This window comes from Perognathus longimembris, chromosome 24 (genome assembly GCF_023159225.1).
Source record: "Perognathus longimembris pacificus isolate PPM17 chromosome 24, ASM2315922v1, whole genome shotgun sequence".
NCBI classification, from domain to species: domain Eukaryota; kingdom Metazoa; phylum Chordata; class Mammalia; order Rodentia; family Heteromyidae; genus Perognathus; species Perognathus longimembris.
Window position 1 is genome coordinate 15578069 of NC_063184.1, and position 15630 is coordinate 15593698.

The 15630-nt window shown below is 35.1% G+C and overlaps 1 protein-coding gene across 3 annotated transcripts in view; it reads right to left on the minus strand.

Annotated features, from left to right (window-relative positions):
• The window catches only part of Gstcd (glutathione S-transferase C-terminal domain containing), a 66285-nt gene that overhangs the window by 40565 nt on the left and 10090 nt on the right, over window positions 1–15630 (minus strand). For 2 of the 3 annotated variants that reach the window (XM_048333432.1, XM_048333433.1), the window contains exons 4-5: window positions 13403–13654; window positions 12466–12559 (exon numbers count right to left, since the gene is read on the minus strand). In XM_048333432.1, the coding sequence (XP_048189389.1) occupies window positions 12466–12559; window positions 13403–13654 (346 nt within the window). The remainder of the gene's footprint in view (window positions 1–12465; window positions 12560–13402; window positions 13655–15630) is intronic. The other variant, XM_048333434.1, reaches the window with a different exon arrangement.

A 15630-nucleotide genomic window follows, 5' to 3' on the forward strand; every position in this document is an offset into this window, starting at 1 on the left:
AGAAAAAACAGACCTGAAAATTTGATTTCATTTTGAACAATCTTACAAAAAATAATTCAGGATTTAGTTCTTCCTTCCCCCTTAGCAACTGAAGTATTTTCACATTTCCCTGCTCTTTTAGCTTTGGCTCTGCTGCAGAATACTGTCAAAGAATGTTAATAGACCCATGAATCCATTTTTGTTTCAAAAGAAAAATATGATAAAGCAAACAGGCAATATTAACATCTATATTGCTGTGTTTATGGCTCAACAAAAATATCCAAGTATTGATGTAAAAGAAGATAATAAAGATAGACACTAAGTAAGCTACGTATTTAATTTAATGTGAGATAAGTATTATGGTTTTGTTTTTGAGATGCTAAGAAAGGTTAGGTAATTTCTCTAAGGTTGAACAGCTATGTCATGGCTTTAAATTCAGGCCCACTGGAAAACTAAGTTTCATGATGTCTCACTACTGGAACTTTTTTTTTTTAATAGTATACCAAGATAAAAATATCTTGACTTTTCAGATGAAGCAAGAGGAAAATAATGCCAAAAGTGGAACATTTTTAAATGAATTATAAAGACATACAATTTTCTGACTCCACTCAAGTAATCTAAATTTAATTTGACTAACCACACTTAATAGGTATAAATTATAAATTGTCACTGAAAATTAATATTCAGACTTGCATTAACTGTAGTAATCACCAATCCCTAGAAGAAATAAAAAGAAGTGACAGCAGTGTATTTACTACTTTGAAGTCTGTATCTTCCTTAGTGAATAGTATCGTCCCTCAAAACAATAAAATTTCCTAGAAGCTTTATCCTAGCAATCTGTTTGCCAGATACAGGAGCAGACATGTAAACTTAGCCAGGAAGAATGTTCCAGAGCACCATAAACACAAGCCGTAGGAGAAAGCAGTCAGTCAATGAAGAGGGCAGCTGAATATTATAACACAGGTCTGCCTTGCCTGGAATGCTCAGAACAAATTCCCTATAGGCCCCATCAATTTCATACTTCACCATTTGGAGCAGATTGCTGTTAATAAGCCACTGACAACCAATGTGGTAAGGACAGTCCCTGAAGCACCACTGTGTCTTTCTACCCTGGGATAAGGTAGGAACACATTCTTTGCTATTCTAGTTAAGCAAGGTTGATTATTTATTACTATTAACATGTATTTGTTGGCAAGGAACAATATGGAACATATAATTAGATTCAAAATCTGCACAGCAGGTTTTTATAATCAGGAAACACATTCATTCTTCCTAGAGGGGAAAATAACTAAAAGAAACCAGGTATACAGGCTATTATGCATTTATTTATGTAAAGGGCATTGCTGATTTAAAATTAGTTCTGACCCTAACAGAAAATATTTTCTCTCAAATGTCTCAAAAACTAACCAAAATGAATTGGACTTTAATGGGAGACGCTTAAATCTTTTCCCTGCCAGTGGACATGGAAAAACTAGTGAAAGTCAATCAGTTACTCAAATCTCTGAAAACAATTCACTATTTACAGGGAACTCTGGCTCCCCTGAAGGCCATCCTCAGCAATGTAGCACTCTTCTTGCTGTGGGTTAAAAATACGGCCTCAGGGGTGATGTTACAGAGTGGTGCTGTGGACCAGTAAAAGGTGAAAACTCTAGGTCTTTAGGAGAATGTTCTCAAGGGCGTCTGTAAGACCCTGGTTTCTTCACTGCCTGCAACATATTCACTTGCTCAGTATTGAAAGTAATAGAATAGGATTTGCAAAACCTAGTAGATCATCCATAATTACTAATAAGAATTATTTGGACTACATTGGGTCCTCACTCCAAATCCATATGCTGAAAGCTGCAATGTAACTCTATCTTTGAAGGCAGGCCTTTGGACAGGTATTTAAGGACAAAGGCAGAGCTCTAGTCCAACAGGACTGGTATTCGTATAAAAGGAGGATGGGACACTAAAAGTATATGTGCACTGAAGAAAGGCCATGTGAAGACACAGCAAAATAGCAGCCATTTGCAAACCAGGGAGAGAAGCCTCACAGCAAGCTACCAGCTATCACCTTGAATTTGGACTTTTAGCTTCCAGAATGATGAGAAAGTACATTTTGCTGTTAAAACCATGAGGTTTGGTATTTAGGTACAGCAGTGCAATCAGACTAAGATGCTAATATCCCACATTTTTTTCTAAACTTGTTACAGGTACTCACAAGTGAATCAGTTACAGTCTGAAACAAAAATCCTCACATGGAGAGATATTAAAAGTGTAAACTAGCAGTTATATGAGTATATTCTGCATATTTTACTTGAACATATAGCAGTAACAAAATATGAAGATATTATAACATTTAATTTTGATGCATTTTTAATTTTTCTACAATTGGACTTTCACTTGCTAATACTATATATTACTATTAGTTGATCTAACTATGGAACTTAGAAATACTTTGATAAATGTTTGATGTAAGTTCTACCTGGTTTCATTTTTATCATTATATAACTCAGTCTCCTTTTAATTTTCATTTATCACTTGGAGCGAGAAGTTTTTTTTTTTACAGTCATAGGGCTTGAACTTGGGACCTGGGTGCTGAACTCTACCACTTTGAGGCACTGTGCCACTTCCAGTTTTCTGGTTAATTGGAGTTCCCCAGACTAGCTTTGAACCATGATCTTTAGATCTCAGCTTCCTGAGTAGCTAGAATCACATACGGGAGCCATCAGCACCTGGCCTCAGACTTTTTTTAGAGTGATAAAATGTTAAAGAATACATACAAGAAAGAATACAGGGTTGGGAATGTGGCTTAGTGGTAAAGTACTTGCTTTACATGCACGAAGCCTTGGGTTTGATTCCACAGCACCACATTAAAAAAAAGAAAGAGAGAGAGAGAGACAGAGAGAAAGAGAGAGAGAGAAAAGAAAATAAAGAAAGAAAAATAAAAACAAAACTCCTCCAACACCATACATATATCAAGGATTTTTCTTTGGTCAACAATAATTCTAAGATGACTATATCAGTGATCTCCAGAAGTGATGTGACACAAACAGATCTGGGGGGGAAAAAGTCAAACTACTGTTAGATATTTATTTCTGAATCAATGAGAATTAAAACAATATAAACACCTTTAATGGTTTGAAACTAGAGAGCCAATCTCAAAAAATTCAACCGATCAACTTTAATGCAATATATAACTGAACACCTCAGATGTGTAGTTCACATTTCTAAGAATACCAAAATTAATGCCTTGTGTCAATAACTACTTTGGTGCTAAAATAAATTAGTACATGATAAAGCAGAACACTGAAAATCGATGTGCATAAACAGAAGCAGCATAATATAAGTGGTTAAGAGTTGAGAAGTGCTGGCTCCAGAGAAAATACTTTTCTTTCTTTCTTTTTTTCTCATGGTACTGGGGATTAAACCCATGGCCTCAAGCTTGCTAAAGTACACTACCACTTACAATATACTCCTAATATGTTTTTACATCTGTCTACCTTAAAATCTCAGGTCAGCACTTTGGTAGAGCAAACAATCTAATTTCTTATCTCAGGTCTCCATCTCCAACACAAGGATGATTACAGTCTATATACCATTGTGTTTTCATGAGTATTTTGTGGAAAATATTAAGACTTTTCTATATACTACTTTGAGAAAAATGTAAAGATTTATAAAATATTAGCTAAGAGGAAAAAATTCTCAACTATAAAATTCTTGTGCATGGTTTCTTTTTGCTTTTCTCTTACTTCTGTTTGGTAGATTATCAATGAAGGGCTTCGAAGATTAGTTGAAGTACATTCTGGTCTGCTTTGTGACATTTCCAGGTTTGTGAAAAATTGTTACTGGTTTCATATGATAACAAAATATTTTCATGTTAATTCATTATCTGTGTATTACATAAACAAGGACAGAATGGTAGGTACTCAATAGACATATAGTCTTTAGAATATATCATTAAATGAGATAGACCATGATTGTCTGAGATAAGTGTGCTTTTAACTAAAGCGGTTGGATTGATCTTTCAAAGTCTAATATATATTCATATTAGATATTATACAAATTATATATGTGTATCATATATATATACTTGTACCCAAGTTAGAGATATATTGAATATATATAATTAGTTATATTAATTGTGTGTTTACATACACATATGTATATGTTTTGTTGTAGTGTTGGGGATCAAACCCAGTAAAATACTTTTACTTAGAAACATGATAATAGTGAAATGAACATTATTTCTCAAAAGGTATTATATCCACAAAAAATAAAAACTATTTATGGGATTTCAAACTACTTTATCTGAAATTTTTTAAAAAATGAATCAATTTCAAACCAAGAATAAATTTTTAAAGGTTTATGTGTCTGGAGGTAAAAGAAGGAAAAAGTTCATCAGTTGAAATCAGTCACTGTAAATGGCAACCAGAAGCTCTGAAATGTCAATTTTACACTGTACTGATCACATTCATGAAACGTGACCAAGCTGCTGTTTGGGAAAATATGAACTCCTGCTGCTACATCCCTTCAAGCAATAGGTCAGACATATTAGCCACGTCAGGTATAACACTCTATCCGCCTGGACATACCCTCCCAAGAATCACTTTGGCATCTGTTTCAGTGTTCATCACTTTTAAACTAGATGTGTAAATGGACTTAGAACAAAGAGCTGATTCCAAATAAACTATAATTTGACTTTGTGTTTAAAAAAATGCTAATGTACATCAAAAATTTTGGGGATATTTTAAGTGAGTTAGAACATATTCATTTAGGTCTAGATTTCAATGTGATGGCTGAAATATGTAATCTATTGATGCAATCTGCATTCATGTGCCCTCCAGTCATGTGCCCACTACAGTACTGATAGTCTGAATAAGAGTCATTTTATTCATTTATTTATTCATTTATTTATTAGGTGATAAAATTTATCTTGTAAGAAAACTTTCTTTGGGAAAACACTTGAAATTTGGCTTCATGGATGGTAGACATTTCCAACCTGATGCAAAGAACTGTATTGCTGTATTGCTCAAAGCGTCTAGAGAATGTTCTCCCTTGGGAAGAAGGGATAGGGAGATTCTCCACTTCCTGAAATTTGGGTCTAGATTACATGACTACTGTCAATGCCTAAAAAAGGACCAGTTCTAGGAACAGAATTTCAAGCTGATGCAGATTTAATTGAAGGTGAAAAATCACAAACATTAAAAATGGTAAAAAAGCTAATGAGCACTCAAACACAGTACAACATCCCTACATTGCTACACTCAAGCAGCTGGCAAAAGGAAGACAGCAGTCTACTGTGGAAATGCCAGGTTTTTGTTATCTATCATAAACCAAATGGCAATCAAGAGGAGTCAGTAAAAAATGCTATAGTGACTCCCCCTCTTCCTTCTCCTCTCTCCCCTCCCTCTCCATTCTCTGGTACTGAGGTTTGAACTCAGGCCTTTACACTTGCTAAACAGGTACTTTATCACCAAAGGCATACCTCCCAACTTTTTTTGCTGTGATTTCTTTGAGGCGGGGTCTTGCTTTTCCTGTTCAGGCCAGCCTGATTAACAATCTTTCTATTTACATTTCGTGCCATAGCTAGAATGAGAAGCCCAAGCCACCACATCCAGCTTTCTCTATTTAGATGAAGTGTCCAGGGTTGGCTTAGAACCATAAACATCCCAACTCTGCCTCCTGAATAGCTTGGATTACACGTGTGAGCCACCAGCAGACCAAAAATGCTATGTAGTCTTTACACAAAATAGAACAGTCAAGTAAATGCAGGAACAAAAATGCTAGAAATATGCTTTATATTCAGTAAATATTCTACTTTTAGAATCTTTTCTCAAGTACAAATGTTCAATTCAGCTATTTAAATAAAAAGCTGCGGCCTCTGACAGTCATATCCTAGAATGTCACACTAACGTCCATAGGCCAGAAAATTACAAGATCATGACAATACTGATGTTTCTGCTCTGTTCAGGAAGTTTTTCAGGAGCTATGAATGAATAAGGGAGTATGTATAATTGTTAGTTGTTCTCTGTCCCAGGGTTCTAAACCCATGGAAAATCCTTTTGAAATCAAGTGAGAAAATAATGCCCCCCTCCACTGCTCCATCAACAACAAAAATCAAACCAAAATACCTCTAAAAGTTGGCTTTACTTATGGGGTGGAAAAAAGTATAGGCTCTAGATGAACTACTCCCACCGTTTCCAATCCACCCATGGGCTGGTATTAATTCATAAAAGCAGCTTTCTGACCGTCACTTCAAGTTCCCTTCCCATGTTTGTTCTCCCCGGTCCACTTCTGTTCATGTTTTCCCTCACTCAAATGCTTTCAGGATTCTTTACTTGAATCCAGGGATTACTTTGTCCATGGCCAAAGTCAAGACCTACTTGACCTACCTGGAACCTTTCCCAACCAAAAAACCAATCCCCTTCCTTGCTGGTCTTTTAGCTTCTGCTTTTCCAGTTTGGTAATCCCTAAACAAACCTGGAAATTATGTGTGCTTAAAATGTGATGCAGCTGGAAAAAGATGGTAAGAGTAAAGTCTCATAGAAAAGGAAGGATATATATGTGGAGATGTAACAATGAAATCCCATTCCCTGTGTAACTGATAAAAGCCAATAAATTTTTTTAATTTCAAAAATAAGTATTAGACTGACACCTTATTGTTTAAGTTTGCTCTTCATGTTTACATTTTTTTCCTATGGTTAAGGGCAATTTTTTCCCTTCTGCTGGGAATTCAACCTCAGACAACTGTATTGTTTCAATGCTGTGAGCTATTATTATTGCGGAGCTATGAGGAACATTTCCTTGCTTCAGGTGTCTCTGCAAGGTAAGTTGGGCTAATTAAATAAAAATAATGAATGAGTTTGGGAATGGGAAGCAGCTGGTTTCAAAGCACAGAATTTAATAAGTAGTCCATTGTGTAGTTGAATTGATTCTTATCATAATTATCTGGAATAACACAGAGCATGCCAATTTAAACTAAAATCACTAGTACTAATTAGTTTCCATTTGCAGGAAAATAATGATCCTCATTATTAGTTTTCCTGTTATTAAAAATTTTTGTTTAAGGGGCTGGGGATATAGCCTAGTGGCAGGAGTGCCTGCCTCGGATACACGAGGCCCTAGGTTCGATTCCCCAGCACCACATATGCAGAAAACGGCCAGAAGGGGCGCTGTGGCTCAAGTGGCAGAGTGCTAGCCTTGAGCGGGAAGAAGCCAGGGACAGTGCTCAGGCCCTGAGTCCAAGGCCCAGGACTGACCAAAAAAAAAAAAAAAAAAATTTTTGTTTAAAAAATAATTCTTGCAAGTTTAGCAGTATCAAGCGCTTTAGTTTATAAACTAAATTACTGTGAAATATTCAATGGGAGTACAGGAAAGCCACCTGTAAGATAAATTACGTGGGGAAATACCCCCTTTGTAAAAGTGTAGAATAGAATTTGTAGAGAGCTAGTTTTGCATTAATTATAAACAGAATCTTTTAGGGCAGTTATGTACAGTTTATACATATCTCTGCCAATGTTTCCTGTAGCTCATTCCTTTCTCTTCATTAAAAATGATGTTGATGGGAAGAAATGAATGCTTTCTTACAGAAGCCTTTTTTTCAAACAAAAGATAGTTCCTGTTCTTCATGATGTCCAACAAATGTATTCCACTTAAATTGAGTTCTTCCTGAAAATTCACCCACCAACAATTTATGCCAAGTATTATAATTTTTTATTTTAAAGTTGACTCATTTAAAAAAATACCAAAGCCTATTATCAAAGTACTCATTATCTGAGATCATAAGAAAAACTCAAAGAATAAAGATGGAAAGAAATTCTAAGGAAAAGTCTTTTTCATTTTCCTGGAAGTACTGGAATTTGAACTCAAGGCTCAGAGCCTGCTAGGCAGGTATTATACCACCAAGCTACATTGCTAGCCCTTTTTTGCTTTAGTCATTTTTCTTCTTCTTTTTTTGAAATTTACTTTTGTGTTACTATAAAGTGAAGTACAGAGGGATTACAATTGCATGAGTTAGGTAACAAGTACATTTTTTTCTCTGTACAGTGTTTTCTGTTCGTCGTCACATTCTCATTCTCTCACTGACTATAATTTTTTTCAGATAGGGTTTCACACCTTTGCTGGAAGATGGTGGTCTCTGATCAAAACCCTTCTATCTGTGTCTCTCATGTAGCTCCTCACCACCTGGCTTATGACTTGAGATGAACTATCACTTTTTGTCCAGGCAGACTTTTAAAAATCATCCTCTTGGTCTGTCTCCCAAGTAGTTGGGATTACAGGGCATGAGCCATCAAATACAGACAATGGAAAATTCTTTTCTTCAAGTGGTACTCATCTCCAGCTCTAAGTTAATGCTGGTGCTATTGGAAACATAGCAGAACAGGAACAATGCTCCAGACTCATTTATGAATAGTCTTGCTGAATTACCATCACCCCAACTGTAATTTCAACACTAAGTGAAGTATTAGAACCCATGGATAGTACTGTTTTTTGGAAACAGTATTTGCTTACTCATGTAAGTCCCATTTTAACCTTTTAAAGCAATGTAGTTTCTGAAAATTATTAATGGTAAACAATATTCACCACCGAATCAATAACCTGAAGCTCCTTATCACTGATTCCTAACACTCTTAAACCATGATAATTCTTAAACTTGTCCAATGCTTTAATAAATGACTTAGTGGGGGCAGGTACGAATTCAAATCTCCTTGATTGTCCAATAATATTCAATTAGTTCATTTGTTTATGAACAAAAAATTCCAAGTAACTTTAATTTTTGTGGGACTGAGACTTGAACTCAAGACCTTGTGTTTGCTAGGCAGATACTCTACCATTTGAGCCATGACCTCAGAACTTTGTATTTTTATTTTTTTCTTGGATACAGTCTGGCTTTTTGCCTGGAGCTGGCTTACGAACACAGTTTTCTCACCTAGGTAGAAAATTGCATTATCGAATTACATTACTACTACCTGGATTTTTAAAAATTGAAATGTTGATCTTGCTAACATTTTGCCAGGGCTGATGAGTAGCTGACATTATAGGGATGAATATAGACAACCGTGAATCAATCAATCAATCTTTCTTTCTTTCTTTTTTTTGTAAGGCTAGCACTCTTCCACTTGAGTCACTGTTCAACTTCCACCTGCAGTTCTACTTTGGTGGCTACTTGGGCTTTCCAATCCAATCTGGCTACAAACTGCAATTCTCAGATTTCAGCCTCTTGGGAAGTTAGATGGCATGAGCCATTGGCACCAGGGGCTGAAATAATTTTTAAACTGTACATTTGGCCAAATTAGACTAAGTTTCAAATAAATTGAGATAATCACATAGATATTTCCTCATCTCAAATATTTTTACTTTGTTTTAAAAACCAATACTCTTAGAAGATTCTATGTAAGCCACCCTAGATAATGGCTCTTAAAACTCTTCTGGATAATCAGTCATCATAGTCTCTGTCTATAAAGTTTTGACGAGTATTATCTATAAACTGAGTTCTCAGGAAGTCTAGCCTAAAGAATGAAATAAAGCATAACAAACACTGGGTACAATTACAATGGACTTACCTCCAAAAGAGAGAGAAAAAGACTTCTAATTTTTTCTTTAAGCATATGCCACAGTTAATACACAGGGTTTTTTTTTTCCCCTAAAAGTCATATTATTTTTCTAAGAAGAAACTCTGGTTTCATAGCTTAAACAACAACAAAAAAAGGAAGTCACATATTGGTGTGGATTTAAGGTACTGACGCTGTTAGCTTTTATTTATTTATTTTACCAGTGTTTCCTAGTTAAAGAATTTCTGCCTTCATGAAAGACTCTGGCTCTGTACTTCTTTCTTTTGAGGACTTTGAAGTAATAAAACTTTCATTTAATGGTGCTACTCTTTCATGTTTTGCTTACAGAAAAGTGATTTAAGAGGATTGAGCTAGTGGTGTAATGGTATATAACTGTGCTATAGTCACATAAGCAGAATTTAAAGTTCAAAACAAACCCATTCACTCGATCACTCTGACAGTTGAAATAAAACCCTCAGTCTTAGGTGTCAGTCCTTTCAAATGCGAATGTATAATCAATATTGGACATTACTAAGCTTTCAGGATGAAATATCTTTTCTTGCTTCTCATGATAACATATGTTATACCAAAACACATCAAGGGACCTTAAAATTTTCAGGAGCTTGGTGTAAACTACCAGTTACGCTTGATATGTAAGTTATTCCTAGATATATTAATCACTATCCTGAAGTAACATTTTTTTCTATTCCATTTTTGTTTTTTTTCTGGAATATAATGTTATCATTATTACCATTTCATAAGTAAGGTAATGAGAACATTTTTTTGTTGGACAATGTCACCTCTTCCTTCATCTTACCCCAAACCACCCCGCTCCAGTCCCTGCCCACAAGTTACATAGGTCATTTTCCACATAGTGTATACTAAATAGCATGATTGTATTTGTTCACTCTTCCTCTCTTCCTTTTAGCACATGCTTTTGGCTCCCCCAAGAGAGAGAAAGAAAAAAAGCAAACAAATACCACCTACAACCACCACTACAACTAACAACAAAAACCTCATGTTTCCATTTCCTGAAGTCACACTGACTTTAAAAACTCAAATTATGCTATGCCATTTTGATGTTCTCCATTTCTTGGGGAGCTTAGCAGTAGAAAGATGTGAAATAAATTATCATTTTTGACATAAATGCTTATCTATGTTCATTATTAGCATTACACCGGAAACATATTACAATGAAAACTACCAAAGGAAACATATTATGATGTCTTTGTAGTTCTTGCCCTGAATACAACTATCAATCAATTTAGGATCATCTCTAGAATATTTTAATAAAGGTCAATAGGTAAGCTGAGATATTGCAATATTCTTTATTTGATTTTCCCCCGTATTTCTGCTTATTTTTATATCTACTCTCAAATAACTACAGAATCACAGGAAGCTGCAAAAATAAAACATAAAGCTAGTATTTCAGAAAAATATTTTCAAGAAGCAATTATTTTTATTTTTATTTCTACTTCCATTTAAACTTGCTACTCTAGCCTACAGGAAAAATTTTCACTGTAAAAAAAATGGCTGAGAGAGCTAGGTGCTGGTAATCCTGTAATCCTGGCTACTCAGGAGGCTGAAATTTTGAGGATTATGGTTTGAAGCCAGCTGGAGATGGAAGTCCATAAGACTCTTATCTCTAATTAACCACCTAAAAACCAGAAGTGGAGCTGTAGCTTCGAAGGCTAGCCTTTAGCAAAAGAACTCAAGGACAGGGTCCAGACTCTGAGTTTAAGCCCTATGACTGACAAAAAAGAAGTTAAAAAAAGAGGGTTACAATTTGGAAGAGGGGCTGAAAATTGGTATAATAATCTTTAACTGAAACCATCACTACTGATATGCCCGAATAATTGGAAATCTAGACTTGAATCTACTATTATTACATAAAGCAAAAGCCTTGAAAAGCTAAAAGTCCGCTGAGAAGATATACTAAAAAGGACTATTATATAACCAAGGAAGATGATAAAAAGCATATTTATCTGTTTGAATCTCGGCTACAGATAGAAAGCTAGAAATCACAAACTAAAAAACTAGTGCTTACGTTCTAATATATTAAGATGCCTGGCAAAAGCTAATATAAATACTTTCTGTGGGATTTACCATTAACCCCAACCCTACAAGATGCCCAAGAACAAAGGTAACCTAAAATTGAATTTATAATCTAAAACCATAAGGTACACAGGGAAGCAAAACACCAAGAGAATTAGACCTCGATGAACATCACCCTTTAGAAATAATAAATGCAGCATGTAAAATTTATGAAAAAGAGAAAATGAAATAAGGAAAAGCTTAAAACAAACCAAACCAATGTAATTTTAAGAATAGAATCCTAACTACTCAGTAGGCTGAGATCTAAAGATTGTGGTTCGAAGCTAGCCATTAGTCTCCAAATAATAATAAAACAGCTGGAAGTGAAGGTGTGGCTCAAGTGGCAGAGTGCTAGCCTTGAGCATAAAAAGCCCCAGGAGAGTGCCCAGGCCCAGAGTTCAAGCCCTAGGTCCAGCTTAAAACAGACACAGACAGAGAGACACATACACAGACACAACACACACAGAGAAAGCAATCACTTAATTAAATAAATCTAAAAGTGCTATTTTTTCAAGCAATATTTAAGCAACTGGGGGAAGTAGACTGGACTTTAGATGACATTTTTGTTAATTTTCATTTGGTGTGACAATAAGGTGATTATGTTTTTTTCAATCCATGTAAAAATGTGACTTATTACATAGGATTTATTAAAATATATCAGCAAAGAAAAAAATTACAGCAAATATAGGAATATATTAAATTGGAGAGAGGTATGTACATAAAAACATAAAATTTTTCATAATAAAAATTCAATGGATACTATCATGAAAATATTAGAGACAAAGATATAACTAGAGACTTACAGAATGACTATGAAGAGAATATTATAACTAAAACTAAAAAGAAAAAGGAAACTCACCTTCCTTTGGGCTTACTGCTGCAGGAAGACTATCCCAATCAAGGGCCCACATAGGGGAAGGATGAGGCGCAAGCAGCACTTCAATGCCATTTTCCTAGAGAAGGAAATACATTTTCAAATACTAAAATCAAGAGACACAGGGTAAAAAAGACAAACGACTACAAAAGCAATACTTGCAAAACTGTTTGGTGTAAATGAACTGAACAACTCTTGGGGGGAAAAGGCAAAGGGGGAGGCGGGAGGGGGGAATGAGGGAGGAGGTAACAAACAGTAAAAGAAATGTATCCAATGCCTAACGTATGAAACTGTAACCTCTCTGTACATCAGTTTGAAAATAAAAAAACAAAACAAAATACTGTAATGAAACCAATTGGTAGATAAACTACAATTATTACTATTAAAAACAAATAATGCTTCAAAGAGAGAAAAACAACTCATATATATTCTTATAATATACATACAACAAACACGTTGAAATCATAAAATAAAACTTTTAAGATTCAAACAATTCCAAAATCAAAAATTTAGGTAAAAGTTTAGTACGGTATCTTTGTAACTTCTTTAATTTCAAACCATCAAGTCAGATTTACAGTTGAGTCTGAACCCTTGCAACAGAAAAGTATGTGCTTGATCAGGTATGACAGGCCCAATGTTCTGCATCTTGAAACCACACACACACACATAAGTTTACAAAAAAAATAATTTTTCAAAGTATATATTGTGATTTACTTTGCTCCAAACATACACAATATTAAGAATTTAAAAAGAAAATCACACAATTCAAAAGACTAACCAAAATGTTTGTTTAAAAGTAGTATGAGTTATAAATAAAATAACAAAAATTATGTCAACAAATGACTACCCAATAGGGCAAAATCCTGGTCAACATTACTACATGTAACTTGTCAAAAAAATTTCCATAGAACAATTTAAGTACCATTAACTTAGTCAGAGTTGGTCTTGGTCCTCCTGTAAATGAAGGGTCATTTCGCTCCTCTGAACCTGGGGCCTCGCTTAAGTTCTGATGCTGTTCATGTGATGTGTCTGACAACTTGGGCAAGCAGAGGAATTGGATCCCACACATGGAAGCTGCTCGTTTTACTTTCGGCACTTCCTGAATCCTCTGGTACCAAGAAGCTAGGAGGGGAAATTCTATCAGTTTCTCAGAAAATTTCTTGCAGATAATTACCTAGGTAGGAAAAGGTAGAACACGTTATATGTTTTTGATTGCTTTCTATAACAGTTGTATTGACGTAACTTTAGATAGCATTGCATTTACATATTGTAAAGTAAGATTTAAACAATGAGTTTAGTAAATTTAAAGGAATATGGAACCATCACCACAGTCCAGTTCTAGGTTAGTGTATTACCCCCAAAAAGTCCTTTGTGTCCATTTGCTGTCAACCTCTGTTCTAGTGATCTGCTGTCCATATTCTGGAGTTTTCTAGAATTTCATGTAAGCAATAATAAAATGTTTTTTTTCTCACTGGTTATTGAGGTTTGTCCATATAAAATTATTCTTTTCTGTTTTTTATTATCAGTTATAATGTTCTGGCAGGCATACTATATTTTGCTTTACTACATAATAGATAATGGACATTTGTATGTTGCCAGTTTGAGGTTATTTTAGTAAAAATGTTTTATTTTAACACACTAGTGTTTGTGCAAAAATTTCTTTTCTTAAGAGTAGATATTTTAGGAGGCCAAGTTGCTAGATTATATGGAAGCTATAAGTTTAACTTCTAGAGAAAGAGTTAAATTATTTTTCATGCTGATCCTACCATGCTTTTATTCACACTGGCAAGACATAGGAGACTCTAATTTTTCCTTATTTTGTCAACATTTGGTATTGTCAATTTTAAGCACTCTTATGTATGGATAGCAATATTCCCCCATTTCCTTATGAATAGTGATCTTGAGGATCTTTTCATATTTATTTGGAATTCAGATAACTTCTTTGGTGGTGTCTTAAGTTTCTATCATTCATCTCAGAGACGAAATTTGGAACAAATGTAATGATGTAACAACTTAATTAAAAAATAAGTAAAGGATGTGAATAAATTACCAAAACATATATAGAGATGGCTACAAAGAACATAAAAACATGAATACCATATATCACCAGAGAGCTGGAAGATATGGTTGTATACCTATTAGAATACAAGTACTGATTGACAATACCAATAAGTGTAAGGGAGTAGAGCAACATAAATCCTTCTTCCTGATGAATGCAAAACAGTACAGACACTTTGAAAGACAGTTTAGTATATCTGTACAAAATTAAACTTACTATACAATCCAGCAACCATGTTCCAAAGACTTAAAAACTTACCCATAATATATCCATAGCTGCCATACCCAAGATGCCATTCAGTAAGTGAATAAAGTGTAGCACATCTACATAATTCTAAAACTCAAACTCAAAGCCAGGTGCAATGGCCTACAACTATAATACCAGTTACTTGGAAGCATGAGAATAGTGGATCAAGTTTGAGGCCAACACAGGCAAAACGTCTGCAAGACCCCGCCTCAACCAATGGCTGGGCAAGATAGTATATGCCTGTCTTTTCAGCTATGTGGAAAGCAGCTGAGATCAGGAAGACTGCAGTTCCAGACAAGCCTGGATAAAAAGTTTTGTAAGATCCTAGCTCAACGGGAAAAATCAAGCCTGGTGGCATGTGCCAGACATCTCAAGGTCACAGTATAAATAGGAGAACTGTGGCCTAGACTAACCAGAACAAAAAGATCCTATCTGAAAAAAAAAGAAAGAAAGAAAGAAAAAAACTGGACAAAGGGCTGGAGGTAGGCCTCAACCAACAACTCTTGCCTAGCAAGCATGAAACCCTGAGTTCAAAAAATAAGACAAAAGAAAAGGAAAAAATAAGACAAAAGAAAAAAATTTTAAAGAAAAACATACTCACAAAAAATAAGACAATTCCAAGAAGAATTAACATAAATAGCAGTGACAAAATTTGTTTATAAATGCTATATTAAAAAGCATTTGGGGGGGCTGGGGATATGGCCTAGTGGCAAGAGTGCCTGCCTCGGATTCACGAGGCCCTGGGTTCGATTCCCCAGCACCACATATACAGAAAACGGCCAGAAGCGGCGCTGTGGCTCAAGTGGCAGAGTGCTAGCCTTGAGCGGGAAGAAGCCAGGGACAGT